The sequence below is a fragment of the Rhyacophila brunnea genome, unplaced genomic scaffold (genome assembly GCF_057557595.1).
Source record: "Rhyacophila brunnea isolate RB1 unplaced genomic scaffold, BYU_Rbru_1.0 scaffold_14, whole genome shotgun sequence".
Classification (NCBI taxonomy): Eukaryota; Metazoa; Arthropoda; class Insecta; order Trichoptera; family Rhyacophilidae; genus Rhyacophila; species Rhyacophila brunnea.
The window spans coordinates 35,366,477-35,382,762 of NW_028232796.1; the positions used below are offsets into that span (position 1 = coordinate 35,366,477).

Consider the following 16,286-nt stretch of genomic DNA (forward strand, 5'->3'; position numbering starts at 1 on the left):
CTAATCATTCGTGTTTTTAGATACGTACCTAGTAAAATTTTATTTAAAATATAATTATATCTCTGTCAATAGTCGACGCCAAGTGGTGTTGTAAGTAGGGCCCCCGATTGGTTAAATTCGCCCCTTATTACAAGTCCAGTCTATCGTGCTAAGGTAGGTTGATCCATAAATTAGCCAAAAGTGTGTTTTGTTAATTATACTAGCATAAAAGAAACCGATAAATAAAACTACGAAATAGGCCTCAAGGCCATCGACGTTTAGAGTTTCTCAATCTTTTTTGTGACCGTGATCCACTGAAGAAAATCCGATAATATATTGAGAATTTCCGATCTATTCCTTTTCCCATATAACAACATTAGTAGGTACTCAAGCTAGCTGGTAGGGATATTTGCTATAACTAAAAATAAGCAGCGTAGCACTAGTATTTAACTCTATTCTTTAAAAAATAAGAGAATAATATGTAGAGGAAAGACATATTCTTCTGGCATTGATGGCCACGACGAAATCACTTTGGAACGGTGCTTGAAATTGGGTAATTTGAAAGTAATGACACCAACACCTAAATCAGTCATCTGCACCGCCACAAGAATCTGATACCATTAGTGCAAGAACGTAGTGGTCGCGCGGCGGCGTCTTGCGAAACTCAAACGTATAACCGTGTGTAAAATGTTCGTAGACAGTGTGTTTTTTGGGGCATAATACACATGGTTATACGTTTGAGTTTCGCAAGACGCCGCCGCGCCGCGCCCGCCAATTGACTACGGCCGAGCACTTATACTTGCTGATGGATTTAGCAAGTAACCTGTATCTGTGACTGTGTCATCATCAGTGGCGAAACATTGTACGAGTACAATATTGACGTCTCTGTCGGAGGCATTGAAAAATAAAAATAGGTGAGTAAATACGTAATTATTCCATTTTTTTATTATAGATTACCTAAATACTAGGTATACCTACCATCCTATCACAGCTTGTAAGCAGACGTTGGAAACTGACTGGAATGAACCACTATACCTATTGTTTGAGATAAAATAAATGTGTGTTACACAATTGTTAAATGTCACAATTAATTACAACATAATATGATATCACGACGTATCCTTTGTCCCGAAGAAATTCTGAAAAAGTAGATATTGCAACAATGCACGAAATGAAAAAAATATTTAATGCTACAAAAAATAATATGAAATAATATTATATTATTATATTTAAAATAACACGTTATCAGATACAATAAAAATATTTGTAAAATTACTTTATTTTTTATGTAATGGGGGCCCATTTTTTGCGACTAAGTTCCGCCAATGGTCATTGATAACCAAGCATTATTTTAATAAGTAGGTAAGTAGTTATCTTATTAAAATGTTTTATTTATTTTTTTACCATAATATAGTATACCTATTATAATTTTACGGAAAATAAGCCAAAAATACTTTAAAAAGTTTAAAGGACTCAAAACACAGAACAGCTTAATAAATAGAATTCCGATAAGCTATATTCCAATACACTACATTCGCAGGGTTTCGAATGTGTAAGTGTCCCACGAAAATGAATCAGATGTGCAATAGTGTTTGTTGCAACCTTCAAATACACCAATATTGAATGAGCGTCAGTGCATAAACCGAGAGCAGTGTCAGAACGAAATTCAAGCGTATTATTCACACGTGTTTAATTTTGTTCCATATTCTTCCACACTCGAGGTCGGTTAGCCTGTTACTCCACACCCGTTAGATATTTCAGTTTTCATTATTTGGTACATCCCTGGTAACCAGCAGTATGCGCAAAGTTATTAGAATTAAAAAGCTGAAGTGAAGTGGAAGATGAATTGATGAAATGTAGACATAGCTTATCAATATCATCATTATCAACAAAAACTAAAGGTCGTTTGTTCATTTAAAATGGCGTAAACTTATGATCGACGCAATTCCACAGGTATTCGCGATGTACAGTTTGAGATTTTCTGTAAAACATCAATGGACACTAGGTACCTAATTTTTATAATGGGAGTATTTTGTGAATCATTCACTAAAATCCAATATGCGTCTAACTCTAACAACTCGGCCGCCGAGGTTTCCCAAGTGAGGCGCCGGAGTTTTTTTTTTTATATATAAAACAATAATTTTGAATAGATGAAGAGGTGGTATTGTGGCCCCCCAGTTTGTTTTTTCTTCGTAAAATACGAGTTTTTATTCTAACTGCTCTAAATTTTTGCATAAAGTGAAGATAAAATATTAAGTTTATGTCTGCTAAAACGTGGAACCAAAAATAAAACAATTGAATTATATTAAACATGTATTTCTAAAAAACCAAGTTTTCCTGTTTTTGAAAAATGTGAGGGTAATATGGCCCCCGTCGAAATTTACAAGATATTTTTGTCGATGACAGTATAGACTAGTAACTTAGCATTAAATATTACAGAATCACTCAAACAATTTGTATTCTTCTCATTTTTAATTAGGTATTTAAACAAAAATCACACATATTCATTTTTTTCGCACGATGTGCATTCTCTGTGTGCCTATACGTGACAAATAAGACATTTAATCCAAATTTCACCATATCGGTCCTTGGAAAAAGGTTCCCTGCAAAACATACATATCGCATCTGCATCTTCAAGAGGCGCACCAGAAGTTTCCATATCGGATATATCCGAGGCAGAGCTCGGAGGCCCAGATTCTTCAGTTGTTTCTGAGTCAGAACTCATGCGACGCCGTTTTGCTATATTGTTAGCTCCCCTGCCTCTAGCATAGCCACGACCACCACCACGGCCTCGGTTAACTCTCCCATGACTAGATTGCTTAAGTTCAGCTTTCTTCATAGAATCTTCTAAGCCAGCTTTGTACGGCGACCCGGTCACGAGAGCAGCCGACGATGCCTTACGTCCCCTGTTTGAATTCTTCTTTTTAGGCTGTGGAACTGGCACATTATTTTCAGGCAGTACAAGAGGACTCTCAGATGACTGTGGAGAGCGGAATGTTTCTGCAGTCATTGACGGAATTTGGCTGATCAAGAACATTCGGAGTTGAGATGGATTCAGATACTGTAGGTTCAGTAGCTTCATGCTCTGCTGCGATCAAATCAGCATTATTAAATATATTTCTGTCGAATGGATATATACCAGATACCTTGAATCCATTAACAGCTATGCTTGCTGTTTGACATTGAATATATGCCTTACCAAATAGCTCGGCAATGTCGTTCTTGGTACTCCAAACTCCTTCACCGCTTTTTTGTAGCCCATCTTCTTCTCCCGCACTGCAACTACTGCACTCATCATATTCTCCTCGCTCCATAAGTTTAGTTTATGCTTGTTTCGCGGAGAGAGATTCATTCGCGGCATGCCTGCAAAATTATAAAAATAATAGTTTTTACTCGAGGTAAAATGGTTGTAATATGGCCCCCGGTGCCAAATTACATACCACCATGGGGGGCCAATATATCAACAAACACTGTCACGGTATTTTTTGAATTATAATTTAAAATATTGAAGACTGAGCAAACTTACTTGAAAATATTGATTTCACGTTCCTTCCATGTAAACAAAATCACTTCAAAAGTCTCTGAATTCTAAAAAGTTCTGAGAAAATATTTTTTTTGTGCTGGACGATAAACTTTCACTTCACACGTTGTGACAAGAATGCCCGACACTGACGACGCGTACGCTTCACGCGGAGTAATCGTGATTCCCTAGACTCGTGCTACATAGGAGAACGATGTCATGATACACCGCTAGATGGCATTATCAGAAATACGAAAATCTTAGGGGGGGAAATTTAGTAGCAGGGGGCCATGATACCACATTTTCCTCTAATAATAGATTTCAAAAATATGTATTATTTTCGGATTACTTTTATACGGCACATAAACTGAAAATAGTGAGAAATATGTAAATAAAAAATCAGCGCCAACGATCGCCGAGCGGCTTATGCGTCGGCTTATAATGCCTTGGGTCCCAGGCTCGAATCCTAGATCTGGAAAATACACATATTAATTTTCAATTTGTGTTTGGAGTCAGAGTATGGACCTAATAGTTTAAGCAAGTGGCTAACATACATTTCTCGTAAAAACAAAACTCTATTAATAAAAACCTCCACACTGTGGAGGCCCGTATGATCTTATTTTATTTTTGCTTATTTTCCGTAAAATTATAATAGGTATACTATATTATTTACTATTATACATTGTTCACTGAGTCATTCGGTTGACAACACTGGCGTGATGTTGAACCGGATGGATCTACGCGCTAGCACTTTCATCACGAAAAACGGCCAATTTGAAACCGGTTTGAGGCAGGCAATGGGCAAACTATGCATGCACTACGATGCGTTCATCTAGACGTACATAAAGACGTACCTGTCATGGCGGCAACGCGCGCACGGCATGCGTGTTTAAATAATGTATCGGCTCTCTATTTAGATGCGACTCCTTTTCTTCTTCGAAATAAACCAAAATTTCAAGTACTAATAATAATTCTAACATCACTCCTGATCGTTTTAGACATATTTTTATTATAGAAAGCTTCAAATTACGTAAATTGATAGATCCAAACATCACGGGAGCGTAAAATTAAATGATAAATTTGGGGGCGTTCCTCATTTGGAAATGTTCTTGTTCGACAATATAGAAATTTTATTCTGAGACGAATTAAACAAATTTAAATTAGAATATAGTATTTGATAACTTTAACGGTTTTATCACAATTTGAGAAATCTTCGACTTGTATTGCTAAAATAAAGCAATAATCGTGTTCGCTTCTTTTATCATCATCAGTCTGATTCAATATACCTACGTAGTTAGACAGAAAAAAATCGCCGATGTTCAGTAATTGTTATGCTCAAATTACATTGGCAGATTGCGTTTGGTCCGATTGTCTGCCACGATTGCCAAAATCTATTATTTATGGTTTTCCGGGATCGTGAATGATCGTGAGCAAATTTTCCCAAATCAAGCTAAGATTGCCGAGAATGTACGAAAATATCCGAAGCTACCGCCCGCTTGCGGGGTTAGGTTTGACAGTTGAGTTTTGACGTAAAATTGCGAGGGACAACTGTTCAATGTAGCCACGAATCTAACGAAGAAATAGTTTTCGGCCAACCTATGTTTTTATTGATTGCAACACTATGTTTATTTTAAATTAAACCAATCAAAAGCAAGGACCAACGTGATCGAATCGTTGCACGTAAATTCCTTATAATGTAAAGACCTAGAGGCGGCAAGTTATATGAAAGTATGGTGAAGCAGGCAAGTATGGTGAGGCAGGCTGGTAATCAATTTGCGGCAAAATTTCCACGTTAACATTATATTATATGGGTACGTTATAATGACCAAAGTAAATCCTCCGTGATGTCATGCATTTTTTTTTATCGCGTCGCTATTTCTCGTAAGTTGTCGGCTATTGTTGGCCTGCTTCATTCAGTTGTATGAGAAAGCCGATTTTTTGCCCCTCTTTTTATTTAATACCTCTATGGTAAAGACGTTGGTCACGGCGGTCGGCGTGGATCGTTGGATCTGGTTGGATCTGCGCGTCTGCCAATGTAATTAAGCCATAGGCCGGCTGCAGTATCAAGGCGTCACGATTGGTTATATGCTCCATCTATAACTCTATATTCTATAATAAATATCCTCAGCAGCTTTCGTATAAAATACGTTCGTTCCAGTTAAGGTTTTTCAAACAATCGGCATACTATTTTGATTTGTTTAACTTAACCGTTTAACTTAACACAATAATATTATGCAAACCAGTTTGTGTTCTGCCGCGAGAACAAACCGCATACAAACGTGTAAGTGTGTTTTTTTCTTTTATGTCTTAAAACCGCCGGCTGTCGTTTGTTAGCACCAGGCCCGTACCAAGGCATTCAGCCGCCATATGCAAACATTTTAGTTACGATAGAAAATATTCATTTTTTTAGAACAGTTTTTTTGTACAGATGGGAATAGCGTCAGTTGAAATACGACTTAGTAGTGGAGCGAGTTCAAAATAAAATTTTGAAATTACTTTACTTAAGGTTATACGGAAACTATCCGTGGCTTTATCCAATTGACTTCCTCTTGGGTATGCTTACATACTGTAATTTAAATGAGATATCTATATTTGGTCAGGGTTTTTCCGACTTACGATCCTTTCACATCATACGGTTTTGAGCGTACGGCAAAAAAATGATTGGCGACATTTTTTTAGTGGCGTGAAGAAGAGCACGGCCCTTTACACATTACACAGCGACGGTTAAAAACCGAAACGGCGCCGTATAGCAGCAGTCGATTGTCACTGTAGGGCGGCCGTACGGTCACCGATGACTCAGTGGTGTACACTGTACGTGACCTAATGCACGCTTTTCTATTAGACGATTTTAAATCGAACGGTCAGTCGATTCATTAAAACCAAACAGCACCATAAACCGAGCTTGTGGCGGAAAAAACGGTGCATAAACCGTATAGTGAGAAAAGAGGGTGAATTTGTTGCCGATTCGGATTTTTACGATTCGATTTTTTGCCGTACGGTCAAAACCGTATAATGTGAAAAGAGGGTTATACGCTGTGTAAATGAGAACTCTGCCATTCTAAGTAGTATTGACCTGTGTGATGACCCAGATAATTATAAGTAATAGAAATCGGAAGCATCAGTAAGTTGTTTGTTCTTCCAAGGAGCAGAATTAACCTGCCATTGGTGATGCCAATTGGGAGAACAATAACTCTGTTCAACCAAATTGGTTCGGATGTTGATATATTCCACCTACGTGAGGACGAGATAGGTGGGTGTTGTTTTATAAATTCTTAAAATAGGGTCCACTTAACTCATTCAGTGTACTTCCATGTATCTTCTTTATAATGTTAGTATTTATTCACTCTATATACTTACTGTCTTATTAATATATATATATATTTTTAAATGCCATGCTGTGAACGTCTCAAATTTATAATTTGTAAAGTTGAATGAAAAAATGAATTTGAATTGTTTTCCATCCTCGAAATTTGGGCGCCGTTGTGCACCACAATACATTGTGATCGGGGCAGGCCTGGCAGGCAGTCAGCTATGTTATTTTCAGAAACAGTGCAATACAACATAAACGAATATTGTATGTATTTTCTCATATGGTTGCCATTGCTTTCAAACGAATGCCTGTGAGTACATTCATTTTATAATAATCATTATAATGCTATGGATTCGTATAAGTAACAACGTTATTTTTATTTTGTACTTGTACTAGTATCGTCTATTTAAGAGGAAATTTCTTCCTTTATTTTTTATTTTGAGCATGGATAAGATTTATTTTATTCCTAAACTAGGGCTCGAAATCTACCGGAACGCACTAGATCATAACTCGGGTTCATAAAATCACCGAGATTATCGCTTCGTCTCGTGGTCAAATTAATCCGTCTGAGCTAGGTCAAACATTTAATAAAAATCTAATACACTATTAAATAATACATAACATAAACCATACATATATTAAATAAATATGTTGATATTTTTGGAAACCTATCTAGCGCTCCGATTCGTAAAATTTTCTATTTTGAGCGCTGTTTTAAACAATCAGTCTTGTCCATTATTAAGTGGTACAGTAAAACCTCTATATAACGGACAAAATATCCGGTCAAATGTGAAAAATATTAAAAACATCCCGTTCATGTTATACATGTGTAATTCCAGCGCTCGAAATTGACTGCAACGCACCGGAACACAGCTCCTATTCGTCAAATTGCCGAGATATTGCATTCCGGCTCGTGACTTATTAAAAAGTATTCAAAGTAATACTATATTAAGTATACGTATTTATATATATTTTTAAATTATATGAAACCAAAGTATGGCGTGACAAAAACCTCGAACTGTGTTTATGGCACCGACAACATTATGCCCTAATTGCATGCCACAAGTTTAAAGACAGTTATGTACTGCATGTAGTAGTTTGGCAGGTATATTTCTATATAATACATTCAATTATTACATATTAAATACTAAATACTTAAGTACCTATGTAAATATTTTCGGAAAATTATCAAGCGCTCTGGTTCGTAAATCTTCCATTCCGAGCGCTGTATAACCAAGTGTCGCCGCTTGTAAACAATGTTCTGCCCATGATGGTCTAAATTAATTTATTGATTATTCGTCAGATAACGAAATTCAACTATATTACACGTATTTCTGTAATTTTAGTGAGTTAATTATAAAAAACAGCTGACTTCAAAAGTGCAAACAAAACTTGATTCTTTTTTACCACGTTTTTATTAGCTCGTATTCTTGTTTGTCCAGTACAAATCTTGAAATCGATGTTTAACTAACTTCCCGACTAGCTTGACATTTGAAACTTTTAGAATATATCAGAACACGATAACAATTTATTACTTTTAACCATCTTTAAGCAGAATTGAATTCATTTTCAGTTAATCCTGTTTTGTATGGAAATTTATTTCGGAAAAAAATCGTAAAAAGTGAAACACTAGTATTGGTTGCTAAGGGGGTCCTAGCAAATAAATTAATAATATATACGTGCGTTACTGTGGAAATCAATATGAAATGTCAAAATGACATTTCAGTAAACTATATTTATTCGGTATTTCTATCAAGTACAAAAAAAGTATTTATTAATACATAGAATTGTCAAGTTTATATGATTCAACAGAAAATTTAAAAACGTGGTATATAAAAATTTCTTTTTATCTTGCAGTTATTTAAAATAGAATTACCGAAAGCAAGCGCGTTGACATCCAACGCAAATGCGTCGATGACATTGGGTTACTTTACAAGTTGCTTGTTAGCGAGTTTAAAAGCGGGCGAGTCAGCTAGTGCGATTGTGATGATGACACACAAAACTTTCCACTCGCTCAGAAGCCAACAAGCTAGCGAGTTGAAACCGTCATTGTTGGTACTATTTTTGACAGGACGTATTGAGTAGTTTGTTTTTTTACCGGGAGGTAGCTACTATCGCTCTACTGCGCAGACGCATATCAGTCCACACGCCAGCATGTAGCGTGTAATGCGTCAATGACATTGAGCTGCTTTACGAGCTGTTTGTTGGCGAATTTACAATCTGCCTGCAAAGTCGCCCAGTGTCATCATCGAACAAGCTAACAAACAGATTGCAAACAATCTACCGAAAAAAGTTGAAAGCCGGTCAACTTTACACGCTACACGCCGGCGTCTGGGCCTACTGCGTCTGCGCAGTAGAGCGTAGTAGCGTCCTCCCGGTAAAAACGAACTACGGTCTGTCAAAATAGTTGCTAGCTTGTTGGCTTCTCAGCGAATGGAAAATTTTGTGTGTCATCATCACAATCGCAGTAGCTGAATTTCCCGCTTTTAAATTCGCCAACAAACAGCTTGTAAAGTAGCTCAATGTCACTGACGCATAAAGTTGCGGGCAGTTGCCCGGCTTTCAACTTTTCTCGGTAGATTGTTTACAATTTGCTTGTTAGCACGTTCGATGATGACACTGGGCGAGTTTACAAGCAGATTGTAAATTCGCCAACAAGCAGGTTGTAAAGTAGCTCAATGTCATCGAGCCTTAACATCACTCCACAATGGTTGTGTCTGGATATAATATTATCATCCCAAGACGAATGTTACAAGAATACGCTGAATTAGTACAATAATAAGGCATTAAATTTGTACGTTATATCGAGGTTCTACTATACATTATTTTAGCCGAACCTGATGAAATAATGATGGGCACCTTAAAGATTCTCTTTCTTTGGGGGGAAATTAAATTGAATTCTTGTATGTTTTATTGTTACAGTGACAGGCATGGCCTTCACAAGGGGGGCTGACAGGATTCCTGCCTGGGGGCCCAGGCTCAGGTGAGGCCCGGCGTGACGAGTCAACCAGATAAGTGAGATAAACACATACTTATCACAAATTTGCTCCAATAGTAAAAAAGTCGCCTGCGGCGCTATTGTCATTCAATAACATTTTTACACAATTTCTGTATAATGTTTTATTGTGTATGGATACTCGACAACTCCATAATAATTCAAATGGACGTAAGTATTAAAATATACAAAAAAAACACTAAATATACACATTAATTTTACCGCGTTCACCATTTGGAAAACGCTACTGTAGAGCGTCACACTACCTTTATCCTTAGCGATAGGTAGGGGGGGGCGCCAAAGATCCTAGCCTGGGGGCCCGCTTCAGGTTATCTTTTCTGGAGGACGGACGACGGATGAAGAAAACTAGAAAGAAGAGCTAAAAAGGTATCGATCTTGATTCTGGCTGGATATAATTTTAATTGAAGTGCTGAAGAAAATTATCAAATATAATATGCCCACTACTCTTCTGCAACATCTTTTTGGCTACGCTTCTAGGCGCTGTTGTCTACTAAATGGGAGGAGCTTGTTTATAATGGAAGTGCGTTTAAAAATGGGTGGAGCATGTTAGTTCGCAGTTTTATCACGTAGCCAAGAAGATGTTGCTGATGAGTACCTACCTATTGAAAAAAAGAACATTTGCGACAATTACGAAAATCAGGAAAACGTCAAAATACTCAATATGTTCCTTATTTCCACGAATGATTATGGTTAATTGATGTGCTGAAGACAAGTGGTAGGCAGTGGCCGCTCAACGACTTTCTATGTGGTGGGGTTTAGCCATTCATTTTTTCTCATAATATTATACATTATGTACCAAGCTACTTATAGATTTTAATATGATTTTATTAATGAGGAAATGAGTATTTTTTCAGAACAAATAATATGATAATCGGATTCGTTACTTAATAAAACATCTAAAAAGCGTCCTTAAAAATATTAATTTAAGTAATTAATAATAATTAGTACTTATAGACTTCCGTTATCAGTTTTGAACAACGACATACCTACAGCTAGCGTTTTTACTCACTTAGGGGTCATTTGATTCGTTCACATTCTTTGTAGAACGAAATTTGTACCGCGGCGACGGGATGGGACTGAGTGACCCCGGTCAGCAAAAAATAGACGCATTAGCTTTCTTAATTTGTACACAGGTATCACCGTGAAATAGGGCATATTCAATTTAATTAATTATTTCAATACCACGGAATCATCAATATGTTATTACATAATTTACAATCATTCATTGCTTTATTTATCTGTATCTTTAACCTAATGATAATAAATATGTCTATAAAATCGCGACTGGTTTAGATGGATAAGATAGATAAATTGAATAGTTCATTTAATCGTGTAATTAAGAAGGTATATCATGACAATGATAAAAATATGGGACGTGTATTTTTGACATGATAACAATGTGGGGATGGTCCCTATGAACCCTTAAGGTAGCGCCGCCACTGGTGGTAGGTATATTTTTATAAGTAAAAAACGTTTCATTATGTTTTATAATATCTAAGGACAAAGCAGAGCTCATGTCTTTTGAATTTTATAACAGCTGCATTCGCATTGAGAAAGAAGAAAACTCGAACAAAAAAAGACAGCGAAAGAGACGGAAAATGAAACGGAAGCTACGAGTATCTTACGATTATCGTATGATGCGTAACACTTTTGAACCCGGACGACTCACTGTTGCTTTGAATTTTATTTATTATCAATTCTAGGGAATTGTCCACTGTGTGAATAGTCATTTACAATGACAGAATTTACGGTGAATAACTGAGCCCTACAACTATGTACTTATAAAATTCTCCTGCACCCCAGTGTTCACGTATGTATCAGAATGCTGTACCCTCAACAAACAGAATGGGAGAAATATGGATATCTTTGAGAGTAGTTTTGAGATGAATCTTTCTGGCTTTTAAAGAATATGAACTTTGGAGATTGAAGTATAATGAGGGGCTGTACATTCTTAAGATCACGTGATAGTATGAATGCCGGATATGTTACCAGCAAGACAGACTATGTACACAATGTCTGAAGACAATAATAATATAAGACATGTACGGCCGAAGCTGAGAAGGTTGAACTCCGCTTTTTAAGAATAGGTACTCGGCCAAAGCAAATTGAAGTATCGGCACTGGATTATATAGCATGGAGGTTTTTGAAAGAGGCCAAAAGTTTTGGTGCCATACATGAAGATGATGATACTCAATGCCATATGTATTTTTTTCAATCAAAACAAAGGCTGAAATCATTGGCTTCCAATCTTTAAAAATCAAAATGTACCACAGATAGTAAAATGCCCCAGTACAATCTGCTGTATTTTTTCCAATAATAATATCATCAACTCAAACCAATTCACTTCTAAATGAGGGTCTCTCCAAGCTCTTATAATGTTTGATTGACTAACAGAATAACATTGTCATTGAATATTTTAATTTCAGACAAAAATGAGTTTACGTTTAATTGATTTTGTGACATCACATTTTCTACGACACCCCACCAAGGCCCACTAAGATCCAAGGAAACTGCAAACATTTATGGCAGTGGTAACTATTGCTTATAATTCAATAATATGGTAAATTGTTTGTAGAAAATGATGATTGTTCAGTGGCGGCTCGACGACTTTCTAGGTGGTGGGGTTTAGCCATTAATTATTAAATATACATACCTCCCTACTTTCGCATATTATACATTATTTACCAAGCTACTAATAATAATATGATTTTATTAATGAGGAAATGAGTAATTTTTCAGAATAAATAATATGATTATCTGAGTCGTTACTTAATACTTTGGACGCGGAAGATGCACACGGCGCGTAATGACCAGGCGGCCGATCGATGTAATTAACGTGCATTTTAAAGGGGGCAATTAAAATCTCATTATCTATTCAGCAGCGAATGCGTTAATCACATCTATAAAATGTGCTTAAAAATAATAACTTAATGAATAATTAATAAGTTATCTGATTCGCTCCCCAGTATGCGTATACTAACGCTAATGCATTCACATCCTTTGTAGAACGAGATTTGTACCTCGGCGACGGGATGGGACTGCATGACCCCGGTCAGCGAAAAATAAACGCCACAGCTCTCTTGTACATTTATGGGTGTTACCGTGAAATTTGGCGTCTTCAATTTGATTAAATATTTGAATACCGCGTAATCATCATTATGTTATTACATAATTTACAATCATTGCTTTATTTATTAATAAATGTCTCTTTAAAATTGCGACGGGTTTAGATGGATAACATAAATTAAATAATTAGTTCATTTAATCATGTAATTAAGTAGATATATTATGACAATGATAAAAATATCGGACGTGTATTTTTGATATAATAACGATGTGGGGATGGTCCCTACGAACCCTTAAAGTAGAGCCGCCCTTGATTCGAAGATAATCAATAATTAGTATTACCATCGTAATTTTCAATTCAGTATCACGGCCTGAATATGGTCGGCTTTGTCGTCACATATAATAATATATTGTATAGGTAAATCATTCTACAGTGGCACCGTTGGCAATTCGCAGATGCATTGACATAACTTGCTACAATGCCTGTTTAAATGCTAGCAAGTAAAACCAATACAACTGCGAATTGCTTATGCCTCTTGACTGTAGAATGATTTAAATATTAGATATATCTTGGTGTGGACTAAGCATGGGCCCCATAAGGGGGGGGGGGCTAACAGGGCCGTAGCCTGGGGGCCCGGGCTCAGGAGGGGTCCAGCGAGGCGAGTCAACCAGATAAGTAAGATAAACACACATCACAAATTTGCTTCACTAGTAAAACAAAGCGCTATTTTCCTTCAATAATATTACTACTGCGACACGCGCTATAGTAAGATAAAAGGTCTATATATTTTTGAGTTAGTTTCCAAATTATCGCCGGCAAATTGTCCTGAATCGCTTCATGTAGCATCGATAATCTGCGAGTTCGTGTTGCTAAATTTGCTATTTTTTGTGTTAAACATAAAGTCAGTGGTATATATTTTTAGTTAATTAAGTAGGAAAGGTGTTTCTGCGTGTTGTATTAAAATATGGTAGCTGTACAGATAAGCAAGAAGATGGTATTACGTTTCATTGGTAAGTTGATACATGTTCGTGACAATTTATTTGTATATTATTATTTATTTTAATATCAGTGACCTAGTGTTTCTTTAAAATAACTTAAATTATGGATATCTTTACCTAATGGTTGCATTTTGACCGCTTAAAAATACTACGAGTATATAACGTAAAAAAATAGAAAATTATATTTTAATTCTGAGCGTCTAGTGCGAGCACTTTGGGCGAGCACTAGCGAAATGGTCTATGGTCTCGAACATTTGTAGGCGAATGCGTTCGCTCGCCCACAAACCAAACGCACGGCACGTAGCTTCATTTAGCAATGCAACGGGTGGCGTCTAGATGTATCTATAGTCTATGGGTTGTACGATAAAATTTGTAAGTATGTGTCAATACATCAAAATATACAATAAAACACTAAATACCTATACACATTAATTTTACCGCGTACACCATTTGGAAAACGCTACTGTAGAGCGTCGCACTGCCTTTATCCTTAGCGATAGGTAGGAGGGCCGCCGAAAATCCCTGCCTGGGGGCCCGCTTCACGATGTGGGGCCCATGGGACTAAGCATAATGTTTTGCGAAACTTGGCAGACTTGTCCGGGTTTTACGGTGTTAAGAGAGTGCGTGCGAACCACGTTGGTGCGCATGCCCTATGAAAATAGATTATTCTTCGCACTACATAGTGCGTAAAAATGTAGTTTTTTATTCATAAATATTTTACTATGCTATACAATACTATGATCTTGATTATAAATACGCTCAGCTGTTATAAAAAAAATACTTAGTCTCATATTATAATCAAGTTCAGTACCTAGGTAAATACATATACTTACTTATTAATTCCACATCTTAAAAAAACCGCCAAAAATCATTTAACTAATATAGAGGACTTATTTGATTATTATAATAATTGTGTTAGTTGCACCAATTTTATTTACTAATAACGTGATTGTACTTACTATTTATAATATTTTTAACTCAAAGACAATCATTTATATATTTAGATTTTTGTGCAATAATATATTACCCATCGTTTAGGTATGTAATAAAAATGGATTGTTTAATTTATTATGTTTACCTGTATTCCAAATCAGCAGCTGTGAATATATAATTTCCGTTATTGCATGCGGCAAACACAACAGGAACAACAATCAGCATGTAATTGAAAAACTGAAATTTCCCGAACTGCCCCAGTTCTGTCAGAATTCCGTCAAGGTTCACTTCAGGTTTCTTTTTTTCAGCCATATTGTTATTTTCGCGAATCTATGGTTGGTTTTATTTTTAAATTTAGAACACGGTTCGATTTGAAAATGCAGCGAGCGTAGAATAGCGCTACGAACTCGCACCGGGACACTTTGTAAACTAAAGCGATGTCTAAACGATTCGAAACGAAACTTCGGCGCGTCGGCAGCTGGGCGTCTGTCCAAAATTTAGCTCAAAATATTTGTCTTATCTTATTGCCCATTAGAAATGCATTTTTACCTGTGCTTACAACTTACAACTATCTTTTCTCCATCGATCTCTAGGCTCAATGACAGGGATGGCGAACCTTTTTACGTACGCGTGCCAAAATTTCCCAAATATTATTTTTCGACAGTGCCGAGCATTTTTTCATGGGGAAAAAATATTCTTTTAAGAATTCTATTAAAAAAGTTTGAAAGTTATAATTGAGTTCTTGAGATTCTATTTATCGCCGTGTTTCTAGCCGAATGTATATATTTTATTCTTTAAATATTTTTTTCTATATTCAAAGAGATCGTGAAAGCATTTTAACCATGCTTCCTTCATATTATATTCTTCTTTTCTTCTTCCATTATGTTTGAGGCAAAACAGCTGTTTATATTATTTGAACGACTGCCGATAAATTTCATCAAGTTTGATGATTGAAAATTTTTATTTTTAATTGCCTGATTGGTCTCAAGCATTGTAAATCGATCAAAATCAGAGATTCGCGGTGCGGCTTCTTCCGCCGCCTGATGAGATCAGTGCAATAATATTATGTGTGACGCATAAAGCCTAAGTACCGGTCTACACAATTATGTATTAATATGTAATTTTTTTCTCTTCAAAATAAAACATTCGAGTGCCATGCAAAACCATCTCGCATGCCATATGTTCGCCATCACTGCCCCTATGACCTATGTAATCACCCTACCGTGTTATTTGTTGTTTATTGACTATTTTGTATATTTTTAAAGTTTTAATATGAATTGGCGCCAAAAAAACTGCTGAGAAGAACCATGGCCCCCACGAGGGGGGGCTGACAGGACTCTAGCCTAGGGGCCCGGGCTCAGAGTGGGGGGCGTGGCGGGTCGACCAGATAAATGAGATAAACACAAATCTTAATTAATTTGCTATAATAGTAAAAGAGTCGCCTTCGGCGCTATTTTACTTCG

At 36.4% G+C, this 16,286-nt stretch overlaps 1 protein-coding gene across 1 annotated transcript in view; it reads right to left on the bottom strand.

Moving 5' to 3' along the window:
• Window positions 1-15,280, bottom strand: part of LOC147075910 (organic cation transporter protein-like) — an 85,169-nt gene extending 69,889 nt beyond the window's left edge. Inside the window, exon 1 of the mRNA XM_085942234.1 lies at window positions 14,969-15,280. Coding sequence (XP_085798360.1) covers window positions 14,969-15,135 — 167 coding nt within the window. The 5' untranslated portion in view covers window positions 15,136-15,280. The remainder of the gene's footprint in view (window positions 1-14,968) is intronic.
• Window positions 15,281-16,286: the final 1,006 nt, after the last annotated feature.